The sequence below is a fragment of the Myxine glutinosa genome, unplaced genomic scaffold (assembly GCF_964187855.1).
Source record: "Myxine glutinosa unplaced genomic scaffold, kmMyxGlut1.1 SCAFFOLD_182, whole genome shotgun sequence".
Taxonomy (NCBI): Eukaryota; Metazoa; Chordata; class Myxini; order Myxiniformes; family Myxinidae; genus Myxine; species Myxine glutinosa.
The window spans coordinates 489,134-516,785 of NW_027616374.1; the positions used below are offsets into that span (position 1 = coordinate 489,134).

The window sequence follows — 27,652 nt, forward strand, 5'->3', positions numbered from 1 at the left end:
CTCAGACTGTCAGAAATCGGCTTCGTTATGTAGGACTCAGGAGCAGACGCTCTTACAGAGGTCTCCCACTGACGGCCGATCGTCGTCGTCGTAGGTTGGTATGGGCCCGCCAACACCGTGACTTGACGCAGAGAATGTGGAACCAGGTGTTCTCGGATGAGTCACGATTTCGCGTAAGCAATAGTGACAGACAGGTACGAGAGTTTACCGTCGTCGTGGTGAGCGACTTTTTGACTGTAATGTCATGGAGCTGGACAGGTGGGGAGGGACCCGGCATTATGATATGAGCCGGCATTACAGCAAATGCACGTACTGAACTGATAGTCATCTATGGTAACCTCAATGTCCAGAGATACCGGGATGAAATTTTGGAGCCTGTAGTGAGGCCATTTCTGGATGAACATCTGAACATAGCCTTGTTTCAACAGGACAATGCATGACCTCATGCAGCAAGGGTGATCACCCAGTATCTTGATGACCACTATATTGAGCTCCTGCCATGGCCTGCGTTCAGTCCAGAGCTTAACCCCATCGAGCATGTGTGGGATGAACTCGATCGCCGCATCCGGTTACGTCCTGTGGTGGCTAGAACAGCTCAATAACTTGCCGCTGCTTTAATGGAATAGTGGTGCGTCCTCCCCCAGGTGACTTTGAGGAGGCCGATTCAGTCCATGCACCGGCGCATCCAAGCGTGCATCACAGCAGAGGGAGGTCATACACCGTACTAATCTGTTGTAATTTAATGTTCATGTGATTTTGTAAATTTCATTCGCTATATACTTTGACATAAAAACTTGCGTTTCATTTTTTGCCAAGTATATATATTCCTGTCAGCAATGGGTGTTGCTGAAACAGCTGAATCCACTAATTAGGTGTGTCCGCATCCTTTTGGTTCTGTAGTGTATATGCTTCAGGAAAGAGGGAATTGATTTCAGTTAGTTTACTGTGACATTTATTTTCCACATATCTTGCGGGATTGTGAGTTGGACAGGTCACCATGACCTGTTCAAGAACACATGTTTTCGGCATATCTTCAGGGATTACGAGTTGGACAGGCAACTGTGACATGTGAAAATTGGGGTTTGAAGGCTTGGAGTAGGGAGAGGATTGTTGCCTTGGGGTTGGGAGTGTGAGGACTTGAGGTTTCTGGGGGGTAGGGATAGAGAAAATTGAGGACTTGAAGTTATATTTTACGCTAGCAAAGGTACTGGCAACGCTGGGTTTCTCCTCCCACCTTCTACCTCCCCTCCCCTGCCTCCGCAGACATCATTGATGATTTTCCACAAACATCGTTGATGTAGGGCTTCCAGCTGACAGATGTGGTGACTCTAGGTTGTACAGCACTCATTACCATACATCAATGTACTCAGAACCACAGCTCTATATAATGCGATTTTAGTAATCATTTTAATATCGTGACCGTTCCAGACTCTGCAGTAGAGAGGGCCAAAGGATGTACTAGCGGCACTAGCCTTTGCTATACGACTAGAGATTTTCCAATCCAATTTACCATCATCACACAAAACACTCCCTATATAGGTGTAAGCATCGGTGTTCTTCAGTTGTTGACCGTCCATAGAGACATATGGCTCAACATGCTCCAAACTAGGTGGGGTATTTACAGGTATTTGAGACAATGAAATTGCATACATGTAAAATAATTACATCACTCATTCAGTCATACATTCCCCGTATCCCCTACGTGAACATTCCTGCCCGCGGATCCTTATCTGCAATGACTTAACACTTTACAGCACATATGCCGGTGTTACAAAATAAATCCGCCCCCGTATAAAAACTCTTCCCCCCCCCCCCCCGGCGAATCTGTACCGGTATAAACTCTCCCCCCGGCGGATACGTTTCTCGCCCCCATCAGAATAAAATCGCCCCCCATTCTCGTTTGCGGATATATAAATATACATATGGAAATATTGGTTTACAAGAGGGGACGTGATAAAAGTACTACTAATATTGTTTGGCGAATTGATTGAGTGCGGACTTACACATTTTCTCAATCTTTTAAAGACATACTTGAACAGTTGATATAGTAATTATTGATAGATAATCATGTAATAGTAATATTACAATAGTAATAGATTGAAGAATTATTGACATCATGTATGGTATGGCAATACTGAGACACTCCAGCTTCATATCGAATGTACTTATGTGACATGTACTTTAAAATTACTACATCTGAAACGAGCAATATGCTTTCTAAAATAAGTAGGAACAGTGATAGATAAATGAGATTCAACATTTAATAATGACTTATAGTCCTTATAAGTAAAACTCTGAGATATGTTATCAACAGATGCTGACCACATTCGAAAACGATTATCATAAGTCTTTGTCTAAAAGTTGCAACAAACATTGACATCTCCAAATTCTTGTGACAACCATACAAAGCCAAATCCATACTGATATAATATAGTTTTTATACGAGTCGCCCATGCAACCCTACCAGCATCATCAAGATATTTGAACATGTTATAACATTCATAAGGTAGTCTAGTATTGTTTAGTTGTACAAGTTTACACCAATATTCATTTGCTCTAGTTGTAGATTAATTGTGAAAGAACTCTTCCACAATCACCAAGAGCCATAGAATTGTTACACTTTTTTCCAAGTTTGAATATCTGCTGAAACATGTACATATATATTATGAGGGGGCGATTTTGTCACAGGGGAGAGTCTATTTCGTGGCAGGGGGGTGAATCTATTTTGAGGGGGGCGAATCTGTACCGGTACAGAATCGCCGGGGGGCGGATCTGTTTCGTGACACCGGCATCATGCATCCGATCTGGAAGAGATTGATGATTGGAAAAGAATGATGGGATGAATGATTGGCGCCAAAGATGAGCTGATAAACGAAGGAATAGATGGGATAAAGGACGGAAACCCTGCACACCTTACACTTGCTGACTCGGGCTCCCACGTCCTGATCGAAGCTGGGACCCTCCGGGCTCGCACCCCACCTGTACCTCGCACAGCCGCGGCGCTTCCCCACGGCGCTGTGACATCACTCACGTCACGTAATGAGATGTTCCTCCTGACAGAGCGCCGGAGGTTTCCTGCACAGGTATAGTGCTGTGTGCTTGCGGCACATAAGGGAATTAAATGCGTCTCCCGACACTGTGACAGGGCCTCTGAGCTTCGTAGATGGAACTGAGGGTCCAATGGCGGATGGACTCAGAAGACGCAAGAAAGACTTGAATACCGAAGACGAACCGAGGACGGTAAACGACCGGCAAAATACAAACGATAATGAAGTAAATAATGCGAGGGGACCGGCAGAGTGGAAGAAATGATAGAAGAAAGAGGAGGAAGAAAACACGAGAGATGAGAAGGATGCTTCAGCATCAGCGCATCAGCCCATCAGCATATCAGCATCATCATGACTGCAGCGCCATCCGAGCTGGGGCGAAGGGATACAACGAGGTCACGGTGTAGGGCTACAACGGTGAATATTTGCAGCTTCATACATGACATCCTCCCCTTTAAGTCCAAAATTACCAAGAGCAATACGTGCTACATTTCCAGAATTGACATTTCAAAAGCAACATTTCCAAAACCTGTGAAAATATGTGTGCAAACGATTATGAAAATAATGAAAATACGTGAAAATAGAACATGTGTCAACCTGAAAATAGAGCATGTGTCAACATGAAAATATAACATGTGTCAACGTGAAAATAGAACATGTGTCAACGTGAAAAAAAATCTTCAAAGATTCAACCGGTCAGGTGCTTTTCTCTCACACATTGAGCATCGTGGTGTACCAGTGGATACAGAGTCCGAGGTGATTCCTTTGGTCTCCACAAAGGGTGTAGCGTTCGCAGAGGTTTTCGGGGCATCCGAGCCGGCTGGAGCGGCCACGACGATCTCCGGCAGTGGCGGGTCGAACTGTTGTTCTGACTGTGACGATGCTGCAGGCTCTATCGACTCACAGTGACGGTAGGTCATGTGATCCTGATGTCGATGAATTTCGCGGACGTCCTGCAGGGAAATCACGCAGGACAGTGGACCTGGCTTCTCGATGATGTCCCCCGGTAGCCACGTCGCACCTGCACCAAAATTTTGGGCATACACTGGATCTCCGATGTTGATACAGCGACTGTTGGACGACTTATCGTGCACCAACTTTTGATTAAGCTGGCTCTGATAAACGTTTGATGATATGTCTGGTTTGAGATTGTCAAGTGTCGATCTCAAGTGTCGTTTCATCAATAAGTCAGACAGAGCTGCACCGCCGGTTGTTGATTGTGGCGTGATGCAGTATTTGAACAGGAGACGAGACAGCTTTGTTTCCAGGGTTCCCTCCTGAAGTTTCTGCAATCCGGATTTGATGATTCCCACGGATCGTTCGGCCAAGCCATTTGAAGCCTGGTGATGTGGGCTGACAAACTTATGTTTGATGCCGTTCCGACGTGTGAACTCGGCAAACTCGGACCTGGAAAAACACGGACCGTTATCACTCACGATCATCCTGGGCAGACCATGAGTGGTGAAACAGCGTCTGAGTCTTTCGATGACAATGGCTGATGTCGTACCACGTGTCACATAGGCATCAATCCATTTTGTGTGCGCGTCCGTAATTATTAGAATCATGCTGCCGTTAATAGGCCCGGCATAATCGAGATGTAGGCGATGCCACGGTTCGCTGGGCCATTTCCAGGGATGCAGTGGCGCTTTCGCAGGTGTATTCCGGGTGCTCTGGCATAACATAACATAACATAACATAACATAACATAACAATGTCGAACATGATGTTCGATATGAGCATCAAGCTTCGGCCACCACACATAGTTTCTGGCGAGTGACTTCATCGTCACAATCCCGGGGTGACAGTCATGGATTTCATCCATGACCCTGGAATGCAGATTTTCCGGGATCACGACACGACATCCCCAGAGTAGGCAACCATTTTCCACGCTGAGTTCGTTTTTACGTGCTTTAAAAGCCGCAACAGCTGGGTCACCCTCAGGTAGCAAATACCATCCAAGCTGTACAGCCTGGACAGTTCTGGACAGAACGGGGTCTAGTCGAGTATGAGTGCGGATCTGGCCGGAATCGACAGCACAATCTTCCAGATGATCCATCAGTGCGATAATGGATCCTGGTGTAGGCGAATCATCAACGGATTCTGGAAGGGGTAACCGACTCATGGCATCTGCATTTGTGATAGACGAACGGGCTTATAACATCTGGTGTAGTCATAAGCAGCGAGAAACAGGGACCAGCAGATGATCCTGGGTGGTAGTGTGTCAGACGTCACCTTAATCGGACCAAACAGACTGATCAGTGGCTTGTGATCAGTGCGAATCATGAAATGATGTCCAAGAAGGTTCTGGTGAAGTTTGCTGATGCCGTAAACGATTCCCAATCCTTCCTTGTCAAGTTGGGAATAGTTCTTCTCTGCCGGGACAACGTTCTGGATGCAAATGCAACAGGTCTTTCCGTACCATCAGGCATCACGTGTGATATTACACTCCCCACTCCATACCGACAGGCATCGCATGTCAGCACAAGATCCTTCTCTGGATCAAAATGAACGAGAACATTGGACGATTTGAGCAGAGCTGGGGCGTAGGGAAACAACGCGGTCACGGTGTAGGGATACAACGGTGAATATTTGCAGCTTCATACATGACAAGTATAGACTGGCATTGTGCGAGTATTATAATTAATCAATTGAGCCCCGAACAAAGACTGTGATCACTTCAAATGACAAACCTTTTCCACGTCCTTTTCTCCGCCAGACTGCCAGATTCCCTCACGCAGCCTCTGAAAATCCTCCCCTCGCTTCACCCCTCCGGCCCTCTCCTCAATTATGGGCGGAGCCTCTTTCGCACCAACAGTTATTACCTCAGGGCCCTTGTGAGGAGAATCGGTTCCGAGTATATAAATATGGCGCGATATTTTGTCAGCACTGCTCATGAAATGGTTACGGGAGCTGAGGGGATAATGTGTTCGTGACTGAGGAAAATCTTCGGCAGATTGTCCGGAAAAAGAAATATGGAATGATTAAAAATGATATTTGGGGTTCCTTCCTGCACAATCACAACGCAGATCTATAAATAAGGACTTTCAGACAGTTCAACTAAACAATATATTGTGGCGGACACAATGCCAGCGGGTAATAATTCCGAGCACCAGTGGGTGGCGCGAGTGACCGGGCGTGGAAGCACGGCTCGGACCACGCCCGGAGCAAAGGCGTCACGAGGCGCAGGGTGGAACTGAAATACATGCCCCGCCTTTCGGCCGACCGGCCACGCCCGAGGGCAAGGCGTGGCCTCGGGACATATATGCGGGCTCAAAAGTCGATCCCGCCCAGTGCTTACGTGCGAGCATAGAATAAAGTGTTCTGGTTTGTACAACGCGTTGTGGCCTACCTTCTTGGCAAACGAGTTGTGTGTGCATAGCACCACACTGGTGACCCCGACTGGTTCAGCCTTAGCTGACCCCTGAACGCGCCATGGCTACCAACGCTGTCGCCGTTAAACTCCCGGAGTTCTGGGAAGCACAGGTCGACGTTTGGTTTGTGCAGGCCGAAGCCCAATTCCAGCTACGGTGCATCACGGCGGATGACACCATGTACTTTCACGTGGTCGCCGCCCTCGGGCCCGGCACTGCCGCCCGCATCGTGTCCATCCTTCGGCGCCCGCCGGGCGCCCACAAGTACGCGGCGCTCAAACGACTTCTCCTCGCCACATTAGGGCTCATGGAGGCTGACCGCGCCGACCCCCTCCTTGACCTTCCAGCCCTCGGCGACACACGACCGTCCATTCGGATGGATTATATGTTGTCCCTTCTTGGAGACCAGCGCCCGGATTTCCTTTTCCGAGCGCTTTTCTTCCGCCAGCTACCTGCGCAGGTGTGGCTCGCACTGGCCGGTTCGGCCATAATGGAACCCCGCGCCCTGGCCAGAGAGGCGGACAAATTTTTCGCGGCCTGCGACACGCGGCCAACGTATGGCGCTGCCGTAGTGGATCCCGGTGGGGAGGCTTCAGCGCCGCGCCCCCTCGTGGCCGCTGCTACACCCCGTCCACCACTGCCGTCACGACCGACGCGGCAGCCACCACCGGGGCAAACCTGGTGTTATTATCATGCCAGGTTCGGCCGCAAGGCTAGGGCTTGCCGCCCGCCGTGCTCTTCCGACGGGTCGGGAAACGACCGGGCCGGCGCTCACTTGCGGCCATGAGCGTCGGCCATTCCGGCAGCCTCCTGTTCATCACAGACACCTCGTCTGGTCGCTGTTTTCTGTGCGACACTGGAGTGCAGGTAAGCGTCCTCCCTGCCTCCGCGTCCGACAAGCAAGCCGCGGGCCGGGGCCCTGCCTTGCTCGCTGCCAACGGAACTCCCATCCGCACATTCGGGAAGCGTTGCCTCTCGCTGCGTTTCGGGGGACAGCGCTTCCAATGGTCTTTCGTCACCGCCAGCGTGCCAATGGCCCTGCTCGGTGCGGACTTCCTTTGTGTGCATGGGCTGTTGGTGGATGTTAAGCATCGACGCCTCGTTCAGGCTGAAACCTTCAGCTCGCTCGCTTGTTCGCTGAGTGGCTCGTTGAGCAGCTCGCTGAGCGGCTCACCAAGCGGCTTACCAAGCGGTTTGCTGAGCGGTTCCGTCCCGGCGAGGTTGGTCTGTACGCTTCCGGCAGCGGATGAGTTTACCCGCCTCCTCACCAGTTTCCCGGCACTCACGCGGCCCACCTTTTCAGCGGTGGCCGTCAAACACGGGGTAGAACACCATATTCCCACCATCGGACCACCGGTCTACGCCCGGGCACGCCGCCTCGACGCAACGAAGCTCGCCGTTACGAAAGCGGAGTTTGCCATGCTGGAGCGGCTGGGCATCGTCCGGCGCTCCAACAGCGCATGGGCCTCACCTCTGCACATTGTGCCCAAGCCCGGCGGCGGATGGCGGCCGTGCGGGGAATACCGCCGGCTCAACGATGCCACCACCCCCGACCGCTACCCCGTCCTGCATATTCAGGACTTTTCCGCCCGGTTGGTGAAAACGACCTTTTTTTCCAAGGTGGACCTCATCCGGGGCTACCACCAGGTCCCGGTACAACCGGAAGATGTACCGAAGACGGCCGTTATAACACCCTTTGGCCTCTTCGAGTTCTTGCGGATGCCTTTTGGGTTGAAAAATGCGGCCCAGGCGTTCCAGCGGCTCATGGACAGCGTCTTGCGCGACTTGTCCTTCGTCTACCTGGACGACATCCTAGTCGCGAGCGCGTCCCGGGAGGAGCACCTGCTCCATCTCCGCATGCTCTTCAAACGCCTGGGCCAGCATGGCCTGATAATAATCAACCCCGCAAAGTGCCGGTTCGGCGTCACCATCAACGACTTCTTGGGGCACCGCATCACCAGGCACGGGCCCGTCCCTTTACCGGCCAAGGTGGAGGCGGTCAGGAGTTTCCCGCGCCCCCGCACGATCAAAGGGCTCCAGGAATTCCTGGGCATGGTGAATTTTTATCACCGCTTCGTGCCCGCGTCGCCCAGCTCCTGCACCCCCTGCACGAGGCCCTCCGGGGGAAGCCGGGCAAAGGTGATATCGCAAGGCGTGGCCTCGGGACATATATGCGGGCTCGAAAGTCGAGCCCGCCCAGTGCTTACGTGCGAGCATAGAATAAAGTGTTCTGGTTTGTACAACGCGTTGTGGCCTACCTTCTTGGCAAACGAGTTGTGTGTGCATAGCACCACAATATAACTATGAAAGAACTGCTTAACGATGGGAGGATTTATTTGGATAACCATGTATTAATGGAATCTGTTTGACACTTCTATCTCTGTAATTTATCCAGGTGCATCGTGTTAAACTTCTTACTTTTTATTTGGATAAATTTCTGCAAGTTATGTCTACTTCATGTTTTCTGCACATGTATATATGTCGTCCCTGGGATAAAGATCCATAAAACAACAACAACTACGACCATGTCCCTTGGATAGGTTAACCATAAAACAACAACAACTACGACCATGTCGTCCCAAGGATAGGTAACAATAAAATAACAACAACTACGACCATGTCGTCCCTTGGATAGGTAACCATAAAACAACACCAACAACTACGACCATATACATAGTTAAACAAAAACAAGGGGAGCATTCAGCTTCCGGTATCCTTTTAGGCCGCTCAGTAAAGTGTTTTTTATTTATTTATCGATAGGTCCAGTTGCCCAGCGAATGCAGTTTATCCGCCAAGCTCAGGTGTGTTCCCGATTTTTACGGCTCACCATGGCCCGGCCAAGTTCCGGTAAGTTGCTCATTACGATAACGTTACCATCGAATCATATAGATATAGGCTTACACACTAATTAATAATAATATACATATAATATATCAGCTATATTAATTTGTATTGAGAACTGAGGCTCTCGTTTATGGGACTTGCGATAAAACTTGACTTTGGGACAAAAGCAGCAGTTTTCAAAAAGTCTTCCCATGTTCCAACAAATATTATATATATTTTTTCATTAAATGAGATTCTGCTATAAAACGTCTTCCTGGTGATGTGCACACTATGAATAGCAGCATTTGTTTCATTTGGAACCCTCTGTTTATTACGTACGCAAATGTTCCGCATTGTAAAATCTCAACAACCTGACACTGCCCCCCTCTTCCAATTTTTTAACGACAAAAATAATTTGAAATGTAAAAAGAAACAATAAAAAAAAAACATCAATTTGCAGTGAAATGTAATCACCCCCTTCCCCCTCCTCCCCCACCCTCCCCCTCTTCCCCCACCCTCCTGTAATAACGACAAAATACCAGTAATTTGAATTCTGCCAAATACATGTTTCCGGGTGGCATCACTGGCTGTGGGTACTGCTGCGCTGCTCATGCAATGCCCTCTGCTGGTCACAGCAGGATTTTAGAATTTGGCCGTGGCACCTGCGATAACTCGCCTACTTTTCGGGAAGGAGACCATAGCATATTTAACGTCCACCAACTAATGCTGACAGATGGGATGCCCGGTTAAATTCTAGAAGAGGGACGGTACACACATTGACATTTATTATTACTAGCAACGGTACCCGCCCTACGGTACCTGCCCTACGGGCGGGGCTTCAATTGGGAGGCCCAAATGAAAAGGCAAAATACCAGAAATTGAAGGCTTTTTTTTATTTTAAACGATTTATATAAACATCCGTTAAGTCATTTCACACGCAAATCATCAAAATCTAAACAGTATTTGCAGAATTTCAATAAAAGCCACATCACTGTTCATATCGGTAAATATTATTCCATCATGTTTGGGAAAATTAAAAAAATTGGAAATTGGAAAAAAATTGGGAAAACAATATAGCCTATTTTACTCCAGGGGGGTCCCATGATTACCCACTCAAAATTTCGTTGCAATCGGTTAAGCCGTTTTTGCGGTACCTGGGAACGGACGGACGGACGGATGGACGGACGGACACTGAACTATAGAGGCATTGCTCTATGGGCTGCACCGTAAAAAGCAAATACATTGGGAAAAATGCTGCTCCTTGACAATTATCTTCAAATAATTATTTTCCTGAACAACTTTTTTTAAATATTATTCTTATTTGCATATTCTGATCCTCGCTGTCATTGTATAAATCCTTATTAATAGGCATACAATTTGCATCAGTTTTTTTGAACTTCGTAAAGCCACTGTTCTCTAAGTTTCAGAGGAAACTAGAAGGGGGTATGTGAGGTGGGGGTCATGTGGGAGGGGTGGGATTGGGGGTGGGGGAGGGAAGGGAACATATCTGACCATCTATTCACAGATCTGATACAATATCTTGAATGTATTTTTAAACTGGCAGGTTTATGGTGGCAAACTTGAGGGAATGGATGTACAAAATGTTCTCTCTGCCTTGAATTGCCCAGTATCATGCTTTAAAAAAAATCACTTTTGGTTTTCCACAACATTCCCAATACTCTTCCCCTCTCCCCTCTCAGATATGGCTCGTTTTCGAGAGGTCTTTAAGCTATCCCAACGCCTGGTAGTGCTAACAGGAGCTGGGATAAGTGCGGAAAGTGGTGTGCCTACATTTCGTGGTCCTGGAGGATATTGGCGCCGGTGGCAGGCACAGGTGAATACATGCTGCGTATGTCTGTTATCTGCTTCTTGTTTTGCTTATAACAATCTAACATGGAGGTATTTTACTCTCAAAAGGATAGGAAATAGAGTAGTCCTAAATTCCAACCTTTTCCAGAAATTGAGTTGTTGGTGGAAAAATTTAAATGCATAAAAATAATCCAAGGTATTGTTCCTGTATTCTAAGTTGCACATACAGCAGCAGGTCATCCTAGTGTCCCAGTACGAATCCCGATGGGCCACGTCAAAAACGGTCAAAAACGGCCGCAACGGCTGACTGAGTCAAAGTGTCCACTGCCACGATACCGTGCTGATGGGATTTCAGTCAGCCAATGTGTTGCGCTGATTCGGTGCTGCGCTTGGTCGTGAGGCTGACGACAGTCTCATAATATGACATTGATTTCTGCTCCCAATCAGCCATAACGGACTTGCTTAATTGCAATGGCGATCATGACTGCTCAAATTCGCCCCAGGACTAGGTATATTTAATTACAAGATTGGTCACATGAGGGAAGGAAATCCAAGAAGCAATGCAATTATAATGTCTCAATAAACCCCCTTAACCCATACCGGTACACACCCTCGAACCAACAAATGATCAGAAGAGTCCTTAAATATGCGATGCCTTATTGGCTCCAATCATTCCACTTGAGACAGAGAATGTCCTTTTCCTTGGCACACCTGAGCTCCTCACCACATACAAGGCTTTCATCCGCAGCTCAATGGAATACTGCTCTCCCCTTTGGGCTGGTGCTCCTGCCTCACACCCAGCTCGTCTTCACGCTGTTGAAACCAAAGCATTCAGAATCATTGGAATCTCCCACGATGAAGCTAACTCCAAGGGCCTTTCACTCACTCACCGCAGGCAGGTTGGTGGTCTTTCCGTCTTCTACCGACTCCTCTCTGGCCTTGCCCCCCCAGCTCTCTCTGGGCTCTGTCCCCCAAATATTCCTACAGGTCGCACAAGATCTGCCTGCAACCCTCTTATGGTTAAACTGCCAAAATCAAGACTCTCTGCTCACCTTCACTCCTTCATTCCTCTTTTCTCCCACCTCTGGAACAAACTCCCTCACTCTCTTCAATCCCACTCCACCCTCCAGGTCTTTAAAACAGCTGTTCACCACCATCTCTTATCTTCCCCCATCCAAAACCTTGATCTTTTCTACCCCCGCTAATTTCACCCCAAATCCACTTTTTTGAAATACCAACTTCTGTCCTGGAAGTCCTTGGTGTCCTTGTGTTTTATACTTCTCCCACCCCTCCCCCCCCCCCCTTCCCACGCCTCCTCCCCCCAAGCCCTCTCCCTCCCACACATCTCCCTGCTCTCAAATGTTGTGTTTGTGTGCTTCCCCTTCTCTCCCCATCTTGTCTTCCACTCCCTCTTTTTATATATTTTGTTTGTCTGGTTGATTTGTTTGTGAAATAAATTTTAGCTCTTTCACGAGCCTCGATTCAGTATACAAAAAAAAAAAAAAAAAAAATGGATAGACATACGAGACAGGATATCCCCAAGCTATGCCGCGAGATAGCTTGAAACCGATGCAGGCCGACAGCCCAGATGCGCTCTTACAGCAGCTGTGGTCCAGCCAGTGAGGTGGAGAGAAAGGAGTGGTGGGGTGCGGGCATGGCTCTCGTTTGACAGCCCTGCAGACTGATGCGGCTTTCGGCTTGGAAGCTCCCGTGTATCTTTTCCCTTCCACCCGGTGTAGCCGCTTTTTAATCCTTGTCCCCTACCTTATGCCATGACATGCCACGCCTCTCCCTACTCGCTTACCATTGGGTCAAAGCCGAGTCTGGGGAGAGGTGACCCTTTCCTGACCTTCACCCCGATTGTCCAGGTGCTGTGGGAGCAACTATGGCTATGGAGCTGGCTTCTCTCGACTAAACTTCTGGCTGAAGGCCTACCCAAATGATGAAAAGGACATAAAAGACAGATAACAGAGGGTACAACAACAAATAAAGATTCAGAGGGATGGCGGTTTTCACACACACACTTTAGGAAGGGTGGGCATCATCTGTCTAGACATAAAGCGATACATATCTCATATCATGATTAATTACCTCACTCTTACTATGTTCCATTTACTACGGGATGTAACTAAACCACCACATACAAGGCTTTCATCTGCAGCTCAATGGAATACTGTTCTCCCCTCTGGGCCGGTGTTCCTGCCTCACACCTAGCTCGGCTTCACGCTGTTGAAACCAAAGCTTTCAGAATCATTGGAATCCCCCGCGATGAAGCTCCGAGGGCCTTTCACTCACTCACCGCAAGTAGGTTGGTGGCCTTTCTGTCTTCTACCGACTCCTCTCTGGCCTAGCCCCCCCCCCCCCCCCCCCCAGCCCTGTCTGTGCTCTGTCCCCGAAGTACTCCTACAGGTTGCACAAGATCTGCCAGCAACCCTCTTATGGTTAAACTGCCAAAATCAAGACTCTCTGCTGACCTTCACTCCTTCATTCCTCTTTTCTCCTGCCTCTGGAACAAACTCCCTCACTCCCTTCAATCCCACTCCTCCCTCCAGGTCTTTAAAACAGCTGTTCACCACCATCTCTTATCTCCCCCATCCAAAACCTTAATCTTTTCTACCCCTGTTAATTCACCCAAGATCCACTTTTTTGAAATACCAACTTTTTTCCTGGAAGCCATAGCTGTGTCCATGTGTTTTATACCTCTCCCTCCACCCCTTCCCATGCCCCCTCCCCCCAAGCCCTCTCCCTCCCACCGATCTCCCATTGTACCTGTTCTCTACTGTTGTACTTGTGTGCTTCCCTCTCTCTCCCCATCTTGTCTCTCGCTCCCTTTATTATATGTTTTATGTGTCAGTTTGTTTTTATGTGATTGAGGAAACGGGAGGGCCGTTGAGGAAGCGATAAAAGCAATGAAGGGTAGAAAAGCGGGAGGGCCGACGGGAGTTGTGGGAGATATGTTGAAGGCAGCAGGAAGTTGGGGGTGTGAAGAGAATGACAGAGATCTGTAATCTGGTGGTGAAAGAAGGCCGCATTCCAGTGGATTGGGAACTGAGTACCCTCGTCCCTCTATACAAGGGGAAAGGTGACCCTCTGGAGTGTGGCTCGTACCGAGCGATAAAGTTGGAGCATGGAATGAAGGTATTGGAAAGGGTGTTGGAGAGGAGGATAAGGAAGAAAGTGAAGATCGACGAAATGCAGTTTGGATTCAAGGCAGGAAGAGGAACGACAGACGCGCTTTTCATTGTGAGGCAGTTGCAGGAGAAGTACATGGAGAAGAGGAAGAAGTTGTTTCTTGGGTTTGTTGATCTGGAGAAAGCATTCGATCGGGTTCCACGCAAAGTATTGACATGGGCATTGAGGAAGTTAGGAGTGGAGGAATGGTTGATCAGAGTAGTGATGGCAATGTACAAAAGAGCGCGCACAGCTGTAAGGACGAAGGACGGGAACAGTGGTGAGTTTGAGGTGAAGGTGGGAGTGCATCAGGGGTCGGTACTAAGTCCACTACTATTTGTAGCTGTGATGGAGGTGCTGGCTCAGAACGTAAAGGAGGGTTTACCGTGGGAGTTGTTGTATGCAGATGATCTGGTGTTGATTGCGGAAAGTATGGATGGACTGATGGAAAAGATGAACACGTGGAAGGAATGTATGGAGACAAAAGGTCTGAAGGTGAATATCGGAAAGACGAAGGTGATAGCAAGTGGTAAAGCATGTGGTGAGGTCTAAAGAACTGGGAAGTGGCCCTGTGCTGTGTGTAGGAAGGGTGTCGGAGTGAACTCCATTCAGTGTACAATGTGCGCTGAGTGGGTTCATCAAAAATGTAGTGGTCTGAGAGGGTCATTAACCAGTGTGGCAGCTACATTCAAATGTAAGGTGTGCACAGAGGGAGCTGCAGATGGAGGAAATGTTGAGTTGGATCTTGGAGACGGCGTGAAGCTGGAAGGTGTGAAAACATTTTGCTACCTCAGAGACATGCTGAATGGAGAAGGTGGATTAGACTCGGCAACGGTTGCTCGAGTGAGATGTGCATGGAAGAAGTTTCGGGAATTGAGTGGCGTGCTGATGATGAGGGGAGTGTCGTTGAAGCTGAAGGGAAAGGTGTATGCTGCATGTGTGAGAAGTGTTATGATTTATGGGAGCGAGACATGGGTAATGAACGTAGAGCAGCAACGAAGGTTGGAAAGGGTGGAAATGCGAATGGTTCGACGTATGTGCGGAGTATCGTTGAGAGAGAGGAAGACAAATGATGAATTGCGAAAGATGATGGGAATAGAGCCTGTGATTGATGCTGCGAAGAGGAACAGGTTGAGATGGTTTGGTCATGTGTTGAGGAAGGATGAAAGTGACTGGTTGAGAAGAGTGATGGAAATGAATGTAGAAGGAAGTAGAAGACGGGGAAGACCGAGAAAGACTTGGCTAAAGATGGTGGAAGAAGAAATGCGGGCAAGGGGGTTAACAAGGAGAGATGCAGAAAATAGGGCAAAATGGAGAAGATTGTCATGGGGACCGCAAGGCTATCCCCCGCTCTAGCATGGAAAATGGCCTTTAAAATGCATGTTGTTGTTATTGTTGTGTATATCGCTTTTCGACCAATCACTCAATGGTGAAGAACCACTTAAAAATTAAATAATTCTTGTATACAAATCCATATTCAGATCTTCACCAAAATCTAATCATTTCGTCCTCGTCAGACACAAAACCTGTCCAACAAGTTTCTTCCAAATCCATCCATAACTTTTTGAGATATCCTGCTATGTATCGTTTTTGATCCTATCTCCCAATGGTGTTGGCTTAGCGGTTAGGGTGCCGGCTTGGGATACCTAGGATCCTGGGTTCGAATCCCGGTCGATCGCTGAATTAACGCCAGGGGGGTTGACTCAGCCTGTCATCCTTCTGAGGTCGGCAAATTGAGTACCAGCTTGCTGGGATGAATGATCACGGTGTGTACCCCAGTTTAGAATAGGGATACCGTATCCCTGCGCATCGTAAGAGCGTGACCAAGGGTTGGCGTCAGGAAGGGCATCCGGCCATAAAAACATTGCCTCAAAACAGGGAACCATGATTGTCATGGCTATGCTAACCCGCAAGGCTAACCCCCGCTCCAGCGGGGAAAATGGCCTTAAAACGATCATTCATTCATTCATTCATTCAATGTTAGCTCTTATACGAACCTCGATCTTGTACACAAAAAAAACAAATAACTATGCTATTTTTTTTTTTTTTTTTTTTTTTGTATACAAGATCGAGGCTCGTGAAAGAGCGAACATTAATCACACAAAGACAAACCGACACATAAAACATATAACATCGGGAGCGGTAGACAAGATGGGGAGAGAGGGGGAAGGACACAAACACAACATTTGAGAGCAGGGACCGAGAGACATGGAGACATCGAGAGATCTGAGAGAGGGCGAGGGCTTTGGGGGGGGGGGGGGGGCATGGGAAGGGGGCGGTGGGAGAGGTATAAAACATATGGACACTGCCAGGACTTCCAGGAAAGAAGTTGGAATTTCAAACAAGGTGGATCTGGGGTGAATTAGCGGGGGTAGAAAAGATCAAGGTTTTGGATGGGGGAAGATAAGAGATGGTGGTGAGCAGCTGTTTTAAAGACCTGGAGGGAGGAGTGGGATTGAAGGGAGTGAGGGAGTTTGTTCCAGAGGCGGGAGAAAAGAGGAATGAAAGAGTGAAGGTGAGCAGAGAGCCGAGATTTCGGCAGTTTAACCATCAGAGGGTTGCTGGCAGATCTTGTGCGACCTGTAGGAATATTTGGGGGACAGAGCACAGAGAGAGCTGGGGGTGCAAGGCCGGAGAGGAGTCGGTAGAAGACAGAAAGACCACCTACCTGCCTGCGGTGAGTGAGTGAAAGGCCCTCAGAGATAGCTTCATCGCGGGAGATTCCAATAATTCTGAAAGCTTTGGTTTCAACAGCATGAAGCCGAGCTAGGTGTGAGGCAGGAGCACCGGCCCATAGGGGAGAACAGTATTCCATTGAGCTGCGGATGAAAGCCTTGTATGTGGTGAGGAGCTCAGGTGTGCCGAGGAAGGACTTCGCACGACGGAGGATGCCCAGTCGGCGACTGGCTTTGGAGGCCAGCTTGGAAATGTGGTTTTCCCAAGAAAGATCATGGCAGATAGTGAGACCCAAAATCTTGAGCGACAGAACTTCTTGGAGAGGATTGTTGAGAAAGTAGATGGGAGGGTTGTCCAGTCGATCTTTTCAGAGAGACATAGTAAGAGTGTGAGATTTGTCAGGATTGAAAGACATGTTCCACTTGTTTGACCAGTCTGTGATTTTGTCCAGGTCTTCAGAGAGTGAGGAGGCAGCAGACTGCCGATCTGAGGGAAGAGGAATGGAGCGGCAGAGAGTGGAGTCATCAGCAAAGAGATAGAGAGGATTTTCGAGAGAGTCAGAGAGATCATTGATGAAGACCAGAAAAAGCACGGGGCCCAGAACACTGCCTTGGGGAACTCCAGCCTGAACAGGAAGAGGAGATGAGAGAAACCCATTCAGGGCCACACGTTGACGACGACTAGAGAGGAAGTCCGCCAGCCATGCATGGAGATTTCCATGGATACCAAAGGAGGAGAGTTTGGTGAGCAGAGCGGGGTGCCAGACTGTGTCGAAGGCACGTGATATGTCGAGGGAGACAGCTCTAATTTCCTGTTTGGCATTGAGGACCTCCATCCATTGTTGAGACAGCAGAAGCAGCATGTCCAGAGTAGAGTGACCTGGTCTGAAACCAAATTGATGATCAGAGATCAAGCCATTGGAGAAGAGGAAAGCTTTCATATCCGAAGCAATGATGGATTCTATGACTTTGCTGATAATTGGGAGAAGGCTGATTGGTCTGTAGTTGCTAGGATCTGTTTTTGCACCTTTTTTGTGCAAAGCGGTGATGTTGGCTGATTTCCAAGCAGATGGCAGTTGACCTTGAGCAAAAGAGAGGGTGAAGAGAACAGAGAGAGGGTGAGATAGAGCAGCAGAGCAGGATTTTAGGACCCGTGGGCTGATGCCGTCGGGTCCAGTTGCAGAATCAGAGTCGAGGGTTGACAGAAACTTTTCCACCTTGTCAGGAGGAAAGGACACGGAGTCCAGGAGCAGCAGGGTACGACTGGGTATGGTGGGTACAGAGAGGGATGGGTTTGGGACACAAGATTTAGAGGCAAAGACAGAGTTGAGGCATTCAGCTTTTTCACGTGCGGAGTCAGCTGTGTAGCCGTTTGAGGTAAGGGAGGGGATGGAGGGGGAACAAACACCAGAAACGGATTTGACCAGACGCCACCAGGATTTGGAAGAGGGAGACAGATAAGAGAGTTCGGTCTTGAGAACGGAGAGATATTGTTTCCTGGCTCTCCTGAGGGTGGACACACACTTGTTTCGGGCTTTGTGAAAGGAAATGAGATTTCCTTCCGTTGGATTTGCTTTCCAGGAGACGAAGGCAAGTTGTTTCTGGGCAACAGCCTCACCACAAGATTCCGTGTACCATGGACGGGAGGAAGGGTATGACAACTGAAGACGAGATGGGATAAATCTGTGCATGAGAGAGAGCAATTTACTTTGGAAGAATTCCCAGGATGAGTTGATGTCAGAGGTGGTAGAGATGGGAGACCAGTCCAGATGATTGATGGCTGCTTGAAGACCGTGCCAGTTGGCCTGAGTGAAATGCCAGACTCGTCGACGCTGAGCAGGCTCCCTGAGGATGGTCAGAGAGATGTCCACTTTAACAAGGACATGATCAGATGATCCGATCGGAGCAGAAGAAGAGCAGCAGACATTTTCAGGGAAGTTAGTCATAACCAAGTCCAGAAGAGAAGATGTTCCGTTGACTGAGATCCGGGTCGGGAAATTGACAGATTGTGTCAGTCCCAGTGAGTCGCAGAAGTCCTTTGCTGAGGAGCCATGGCTGGTGAGAGAGGTACCCACACCCAGCCAACTGGCATGATGACAGTTGAAATCACCACATATGAGGAAGAGAGAGTTGGGATGAGTAGATAGAAGTTGGTCCATATCATCAGACAGCGAGATGTAGATGGAGTCATCACTGTTTGGTGGACGGTACAACACACATATGAACAAGAGGTGGGAGCGAAGGGGAAGCCGTAGCCAGAGGTATTCCTGGGGGTGAGGTGGAGAGAGTGCAGTGCAGGGCGAGTGAGGAAGAGAGTTTTTGATAAAGACGTGGACGTGGCTCAGGTCTATCATACCGGAGGAGGGAGTAGCCCGGGAGAGATACTATGGAATCAGAGACATCATAAAGGAGGAAAGTTTCTGTTAAGCAGATCACGTCTGGTTTGACAGAAGCAACCTGTATGGAGAGATCAGTTAAGTTTGAACGAAGGCCCCGGATGTTTGAGGTCCATACCGTTAATGAAGAGGAAGGGGGAGCATCAGATACAGAACAGGGGGGAGGAGGGGTAGGGTAAGATGTGGAAGAGGTGGAAGAGGTGGAAGAGGTAGGGAGAGCTGTTGAAGGTGTGTCAGAGATTTCAGAATAGCTCGGAGAAAGGGAAGGATGGGGCGGACAAAAGGTTTGATGGTGATTGGGTGAGCCACAATGAGGTGTTATTTGAGGAGGGGAAAGAGCGAGGCAGAAGGTTGGGGGAGATGGAGGTGAGAGTTTGAAGGGGGAAGAAGCGGGGAGGACGCTTTGAGGAGGGGGAGTGAGAGGGGGGAAATTGAGAAGCAATGAGGGTGGGGAGATTTGAAGGGGAGGGGTGAGGGGGGAGTTTGGGAGGGAAGGGACAAGGGGAGGGATTTGAAAGGGATGGGATATGGGGGAGATTTGGAGGGGAGGGGTGAGGCAGGAGTCTAGGAGGGGAGGGGTGAGGGGGCGTCTTGGCGGGGAGGGGTGAGGGGGTAGTTTAGGAGGGAGGGGGCAAGGGGGGAGATTTGAAAGGGATGGGTGATGGGGAAGATTTGGAGGGGAGGGGTGATGGGGAAGATTTGGAGGGGAGGGGTTATGGGGAAGATTTGGAGGGGAGGGGTGAGATTGGATTTTTGAAAGTGTACGATTTATGGGAAACGAACATTTATTGCAAAATGAGTTTCTTGTGACCTTCGAGTTAAAAATACGTTTAAGGACGCTGGATGGAGGATGGAGTGCAGGAGAGTTTAGGGAATGTAGAAAAAAGGCGCTATAGGAGATGGATATTTTTTTTGGGATGAATTGATTTGGTGAGCAAGTCGAAAGCAGCCTTTTAAAGAAGAAGAAAAAGGTGTTATAAAATATGACGGAATACATAACTTGAGGGGAAAGTGTAAACATTGAAGGTTAATGAGTGAAAACTATCTGGGGAAATGGGGGAGAAACACGTGGTCGAAGAACGAACGAACGAATAAGAATGAATAAACGAATGAGAACAGAGAAGGAAATGCTTTTTTTTTTTTTTTTTTTTTTTTTTTTTTTTGAGTTGAGATTTACACAAGGAAGTAGGCTATGGGTGAAAAGACTGGGAATACAGAGAACGAAAGTTATTGGATCACAAACGACGGACCGCTGAGAGAAAAACAAAGCCTCAAGGTTGTACAGTGCACACTGTACAAGGCCTCAAGACACGACACGAATTAACACGATTTTCAATACAGGTATGAAAGATTTGCACCGAAAAGTCTTCGTCGGGACACAATATACGTACAACACCATAAATAAATACAGTTTTAACGAAAATACAAATGGGAACAATCACTTAACTTCGATTTCAAATCGTTCGCGACGCGGCAAAGGCCTTGCTCGCGACACGGCAAACAGACGATCAATTTATGAAAGATAAACACCGAGAAACAACCAAAGTTGCACACAATAACTTCACACACCGAAAGATAAATACAGTTTCGACAAAATACAATTGTGGACAGACTTAACTTCGAAAAACGTGGAGACCGTGTGGAGCTTCGAAAATCCCTCCCACCGTCTCCGAGATCTCGCGAGAGGAGCATTGCATGCTATGCAATGTTAACACCTCGAAGTCATTTCCACAGTTCAATATTATTTCTCTATTCATAGTTGTACATAGACGTGACACATACGGAAAAGTGCTTGAACGAATTGGATAGGCAATAACGACACAAATGATTTGAAATTGGACAAATCCATGTTTGTTTTCATTTTGTTTTTGGGGTCCAGGAGTTTCCTTGCCAATGTGCCTCAAATGAGTCGTTTTTCCCCTCTGCACAAATCCTTTCCCGAAACTTTATAAGGCACCATTTGTTTATTAATTGAGTAAATAGAGCAGGACGTTGACATCCTCCCCCCCCCCCCCCTCTCCTTTGCCTAGCAGTGCCCCCATTTTGATGTGCATCACTCTCCCCTTTAGCACACTCGCCACCCAGTGCACCCAGTGGGTTGTTACAGGGGGTTTGACATACTTTTCATTAACTTCATCCCTTGCTATCTACCACACCTTATGGTACACGTTTAAACAAGACAATCCTTAAGCGACATGTCCCTGCTTATTACATCAAGATTGGCTAACTACTCGTACATGGACCATGTTACTCAATACAGTTCTATCTATTCTAAGGTAATCTCTAACCCCACCCCCACAAATGTAACAGTATCAATGTGGAGTCAACTGCAAAAAGGAAAAGAGGGTTTTCCAGAGCAAACTGGAAGATATCACTGTCTGTCTTGAGAGGACATGTTCACATGGCCAAAAAGGATATTATATAGCATGATATCTCAAAATGATGCGGACAGACTTGGACGAAACTTAGTGGATCAGTTGGGTAGGTGACAAGAACAAGCCGATTAGATTCTCATTAAGGTATGGATGCAGATCTGGCCTATCGGTGCGATACAAAACGTAAACCATTCAGCCTGGCGGAGGTATGTGCTCTAGCAGTCCTGGAAGCAATTGTAAAGTGTCACACCTGCAGGACAATAAAAGTGGAATTGGTGATGTCATTGTAGTGTAGTGCAAAACGATATGGAATGTAAAGTGTCTGGTAGAACACTCACAAAGATGCATTATCCTCATAGGAACATCAATGTTGCAAGATGGGGTTGTATGGATGCTGAGACAGTCAAACGGCAACCAAACACCTTGATGAATTGTGGAAAGTGCTCTTGGATATTTGTAACAACATTCCACAATCTGTTGATAAACTGTATGGGAGCATGAAAATAATATCATGCTCTATATAAAGCAAAAGGTTCACATACCAAATACCTATGCACTGTGATGATGATGACGACGACCATTCCTTTTTGCACCGTGACGATGCATAGGACTGCCGAAGCAGTTTCCTTGGCTATTGAGCACAATCTTGGATGGGTCGCCACTCTGACGTAGGATACCCGAATGGCTCATTCATCCCAGCAAACTGGTACTCAATTTGCCGACCTTGGAAGGATGATAGGCCCCCTGGCTGTTCTGTTCAACCCCCCTGGCGTTAATTTAGCGATAGGGATTCAAACCCAGGATCCTAGGATCCCAAGCCGACACCCTAACCGCTAAGCCAACACATGGCTACCCATGCACTGTACAATGTATTCATTTAGTTTTTGTACATTTTCTGTAGTATTGCAATATGTATGTATTATATATACAGGGTGCTTCAAAAAAATGTTAACACTTCTAAGATATATAATCTTCTACTATATAAGAGATGTGTGTCTGTGTGTTGCCATTTTTCTCAGAAATGGCTGAACGCATCTTCGCCAAACTTTCAGAGGTTCATCAGCGAGAGCCTGGGAGTGTTTTAGGCCAAAAAAAAAAAGAAAATTAAAATTTTGGGGAAAAAAAGGTTTTTTGGGATTTCGCTCTCCACCCCACCCCCTCCCCTCCCCTATCCCCCTTCCCCTTCTCCTCCCCTTCCCTATCCCCCCTTCCATATCCCCCTCCCCCCTCCTTGTAATTATTTTGAATAGTGTGCCCCCATTATATTTGATTAAAGGTATGTAGTATGTGTCACGTTGACGATGTTGCATTAAATTCTGTCAAACTTCCTCTGTATGCTTTAGGAGCTGGCCAACCCTGCTGCATTCTCTGCAAACCCGTCCCGTGTTTGGGAGTTTTATCACTATCGACGTGAGCTCATGGCAACCCGCAAACCGAATGCTGCCCACCGGGCACTGGCCTCGTGCGAGGAGCGATTGCATGCCAAAGGGTGCCGACTTGTTGTGGTGACTCAAAACATAGATGAGCTTCACCATCGCGCAGGCTCAAAAAATGTACTCGAGCTGCATGGTAAGAAGAACCACCTTTAGAGGCCATTTTTCCCCGCAGAGCAGGGGTTGGCCTTTTTCGGGCACCGTGCGAGCTGCATGGTAAGGAGAGGTGTTATTTGTTGCATTCAGGAATTTTTATTTTGTTGTTACTTTGAAGGCAAACTGTTCTCAAGACCTCCTGATAACTTCTCACATAACCACAATTGTAGCTTTTGGCTTCACTTCCTTGCATCAGAATTTATTGCTGCCATTTTTCCATTCGCACATCAATTTATTTTCCGAGTCTCTTGACTAGTGGAAAAGCTCAAAGATAGAGCGCTAAGGAGCATATGGCAGTGGGAAGATAAAGAGCGAATATAATGAATGGAAGATCTACTAGAGGAAGAATAGCGCAGAAGTAAACATAGGACTTTGGTGATGAGATGAAACATTAAAACTTTAAACGAATGAAGAGGAGAACAGAACTCGACAGAAGATAGAGGATGGTTTTACACACGAGAGAAAATTAAGAGGATGAAGGATTAGGCCTGAAATGGAATTAGGATTAGGCTGTCAACCAGAAATGACTTGGATATGGATGGAGATAAATTTTGAAGGAAATTTTTGAAAAATAGATAAATTGGAAACTGGCATTTGCTGTGTTCTTGGAATTGTCTGCAGTTCCTTGTGTTTTTTTTCCTGGCCCGACAGTTTAGCAGATTCGCGATGACTGATGGGCCAAAGTGGCGAACTGGTGAGCTGACTTGCCCAGCCGGAATCCTTGCTCAAAATAAGAATGACCGCACGGTGGTCACAACCTGTAACAAAATCCGGTAACGGGCCGATTGGGAAACGTACGTTTAAAGCACTCTTAAAAGATGAACAGTGCGTTTCGGAAACACACATTTAATGCACTATTAAAAGATTAACTCGACACATCTCACCACGCGTGTACCCTGGAAACACATGCATAATTGACTCGCACATGAAGAGAAAGTTGAGTGGTGCACGCCACTCTCTATCTGCCATTGCATCCAACATCATAGCATATAACTTATCGAAAATCCGAAAGGGGGAGGGGGCTGGGGTTGCACGCCCCCTGGATCCTCCTATGCACGACGTTACAATTTACTATGCACAAAGCTTTTCAAAGTATTGTTCAATTACATAGTTTGAAAAGAGTTAACTTGCCTTAAATAGCTCTTTATATATACCCTGGGAATGTAAAAAATATATGATTGGACTACGGGTTGATCCCTAACTTCAGTTTTCAGATGCTGTACTTTTACTAAGTAATAATAAATAAATAATTCCCTAGTAGGGATCCCTACCATCCCTCCTCTGCCCTCCCATCCATCCCTTAACTCCTCTCCACCCCTCTCTTCTCCCTCCTCTCCCCTCCATCCCCTAACTCCTCCCCTCCATCCCTTCACTCTCTTCTCTTCCCCCACTCTCCTCTCTCTCCTCACTTTCTTGTCTTCCCCCACTCTCCTCTCTCTCTTCTCCCACTCTCCTTCCCCCCCCCTCTCTCCTTTCCCCACTATCTCCTCTCCCCTCTCTCCTTTCCCCCCTCTCCTCTCTCTCTTCTCTTCCCCCACTCTCCTTTGTCCCCTCACTCTTCTCTCCCCTCACTCCTCTCCCTCTCTCCTTTCCCCCCTCTCCCCTCACTCCTCTCCCTCTCTCCTTTCCCCCCTCTCCCCTCACTCCTCTCCCTCTCTCCTTTCCCCCCTCTTTCCTCTCCCCTCACTCCTCTCCCTCTCTCCTTTCCCCCCTCTCTCCTCTCCCCTCACTTCTCTCCCTCTCTCCTTTCCCACCTCTCTCCTCTCCTTCCTCACCCCTCTCTCCCCGTCCTCACGTTGCGTCCAACCAGATACATTCAAATCGGCTATTAGAATGCATTTTTGCCAAAAAGCGCCAATATTCGTCTGATTTTCTCACCTTTTGCTGAAACGGAGTCTTGAACCATCTTGGTGACTATGAAAAATGAAATCAGATGGTGAATTACATTTGAGATAAAGCCATGAGGGATCATGAATGGACTTTATATTGCAGGCCTTAATTTAATTAAAAATGCATTTTTGTCTAAAAACGCGAAATTTTCATCCAATTTTTCTTCCTGTTTTTTGCAACCCAGTCTTAAACCATCTTAGCGACTATGAAAAATGAAATCAGATGGTGAATTAGAGCTTAGATAAAGCCATGAGAGTCAGAAAGCGCAAGCCTTGCAAAAGAGCCTCATGAAGCCTCCAGGGCTATTAGTCAGGTTCACTATGTCAATAAATTATATTTCGTTCAAAATCATGGTAGATTAGCAAACCTATACATTTTTGGAAAGGTTATAGCATAAGGAAACTAAAAATCAATGTTTACATTTGGAGAGATACCTGTATGGCGGACATTTTGGATTTTCCAAATGGCCACTGTAAAATACATATTTTGTTCCATTTCTGCCTCGAATTACCCTAAAAACTTTTTAAAATATACTAAACCTATATTTTCAGGGACAAGGAATCCAATGAAAGTATCAAATTAGTGCTATGGGGAATGGTAAGACACGAATCAAAGGTTTTGAATTGCAAAATACTGTCTTTATATTCGCGATAAGTTGCATAATCAAATACATGTTATCATTTTGTACAGGCAGTTAATAACATAAAAATGTGTCACAATAATTCATATCACCAAACATACACAGGCAGTCAGCAAAATCATATATACACATGCAGTCAGTATAACTTCACATCTACACAGGCAGTCAATGACAAAATATACACAGGCAGTCAATGGCATCAAACATACACGATTACAGAATATGCCATTTAGAGTTCGTCATCACTGTCCTGTGTGTCGTATCCGACAATATAGTCCGCATCGTTTTCACAGTCCGTTCCACACAAGCAAAGGTCGGTCAAATTGATTGGCAAATCGAATTGGTCGATCGAATCGAATTCGATGAATCGAATCGAATCGATCGAATTGGTCGAATGGTCGATCGAAGCGATTGGTCGAATGGAATTGGTCGATTGGGCGAATCGAATTGGTCGGAATTGGCAAATGTAAACATTGATTTTCAGATTTTCCATGTAATAACGTTTCCAAAAATGTATAGGTTTGCTAATCTACCATGATTTTGAACGAAAAAACATAGTGAACCTGACTATATGCGGGGTGAACAAAATGGCGGAGATTTGTATTTGAAACCCCTCCTTCAACGGGGTAAGACTCACCCTGAAGGACAGACAGACAGGAGTATTATAGTGTAGATGACTCATTGGGCCTTTTATTGATTTGATGTCTGCAAGAAAACGTTGGAAACTTTTTTTTTTTTTTTGGAAATAAAAAGTGTGCTACAAAATTCACACAATTTGTGGTACTTTCTCAACATCGCCATAAAAGCCAGTTTTAAAGTTGTACGTGAGTTTGTTAAACATTTATTTCAAGCTGTCCCTCCCCAACTACCCCCCACATTTCAGTTTTAGCTTTGCTTGATACGCAGTTGATAAAATCGTGTTTAATTCTGATATTGGTGCCACAAGGTTTTTACTTTTTAAGAGCATGACATTTCTTCACAACTTCACAACTTCACATTTTGACTTGTGATGTGTCTATTGAAACACACAGAGTATCCTTCCTCTTTCTTTTCCTTCTTTCTCTTGCTTAAAATTGTTAAACCGATGTGTTGCAGGCAACCTGTTTAAAACGTGTTGCACCGTGTGCCAGGATGTCCGAGAAAACCACACCAATCCTATTGTGCCCTCACTTGCTGGCAAGGGGTGAGGGGAAAGACCGGTACACCCAAAAAAAACGAAACAGTTGTCGGGAGTGTTTATGTTTTTTGCTTGTTATTTGGGACTAAAGGGGGGTTTCTGTATGGCATACGGTGCCAAGTGGATTGACAACTTTCTACATTTGTCTTGTTTCAATCCAAGTCTTAGTTTCCTTCGCCACCGAAGGTGGATGGAAGTTATGTTTTCACCCTCGTCTGCTTGTCTATTTGTTTGTCTGTGAACAGGATATCTCAAAATATTGTGGACGGATTCGGCCGTAACTTTGTGGACCGGTTGGGTATGTGACACGGAAGAACCGATTCAAATTTGGTGAAGATTCGAATCCAGATCAGAGAATTTTTTAATTTTAAAAGTGATTCTTCACCATTGACAGATGGGGCAAAAACGATATATGGAATGATATTTCAAAATGTTCTGGATGGATTTGGATGAAACATGGTGGAGAAGTTCGGTGTTTGACTACCACGGTATTGATTCGATTTTGGTGAAGATCCGAATCCGGATTCGGACACGAGAATATTTAAATTTTATAAGTGATTCATCCGAGTGGTCGGGCCAAAAACGATATATAACATGATATTTCAAAAAGTTGTGGATGACATGACAAAACTTGGTGGACGAGTTGGTTCGGTGACGAGAACAAGCCGATTCGATTTTGGTTCAGGTCC

At 46.9% G+C, this 27,652-nt stretch overlaps 1 protein-coding gene across 1 annotated transcript in view; it reads left to right on the forward strand.

Annotated features, from left to right (window-relative positions):
* Window positions 1–9,102: 9,102 nt before the first annotated feature.
* The window catches only part of LOC144888946 (NAD-dependent protein deacylase sirtuin-5, mitochondrial-like), a 30,728-nt gene continuing 12,178 nt past the window's right edge, over window positions 9,103–27,652 (forward strand). Inside the window, exons 1-4 of the mRNA XM_078768720.1 lie at window positions 9,103–9,265; window positions 10,942–11,075; window positions 23,011–23,236; window positions 26,882–26,969. Coding sequence (XP_078624846.1) covers window positions 9,196–9,265; window positions 10,942–11,075; window positions 23,011–23,236; window positions 26,882–26,969 — 518 coding nt within the window. The 5' untranslated portion in view covers window positions 9,103–9,195. The remainder of the gene's footprint in view (window positions 9,266–10,941; window positions 11,076–23,010; window positions 23,237–26,881; window positions 26,970–27,652) is intronic.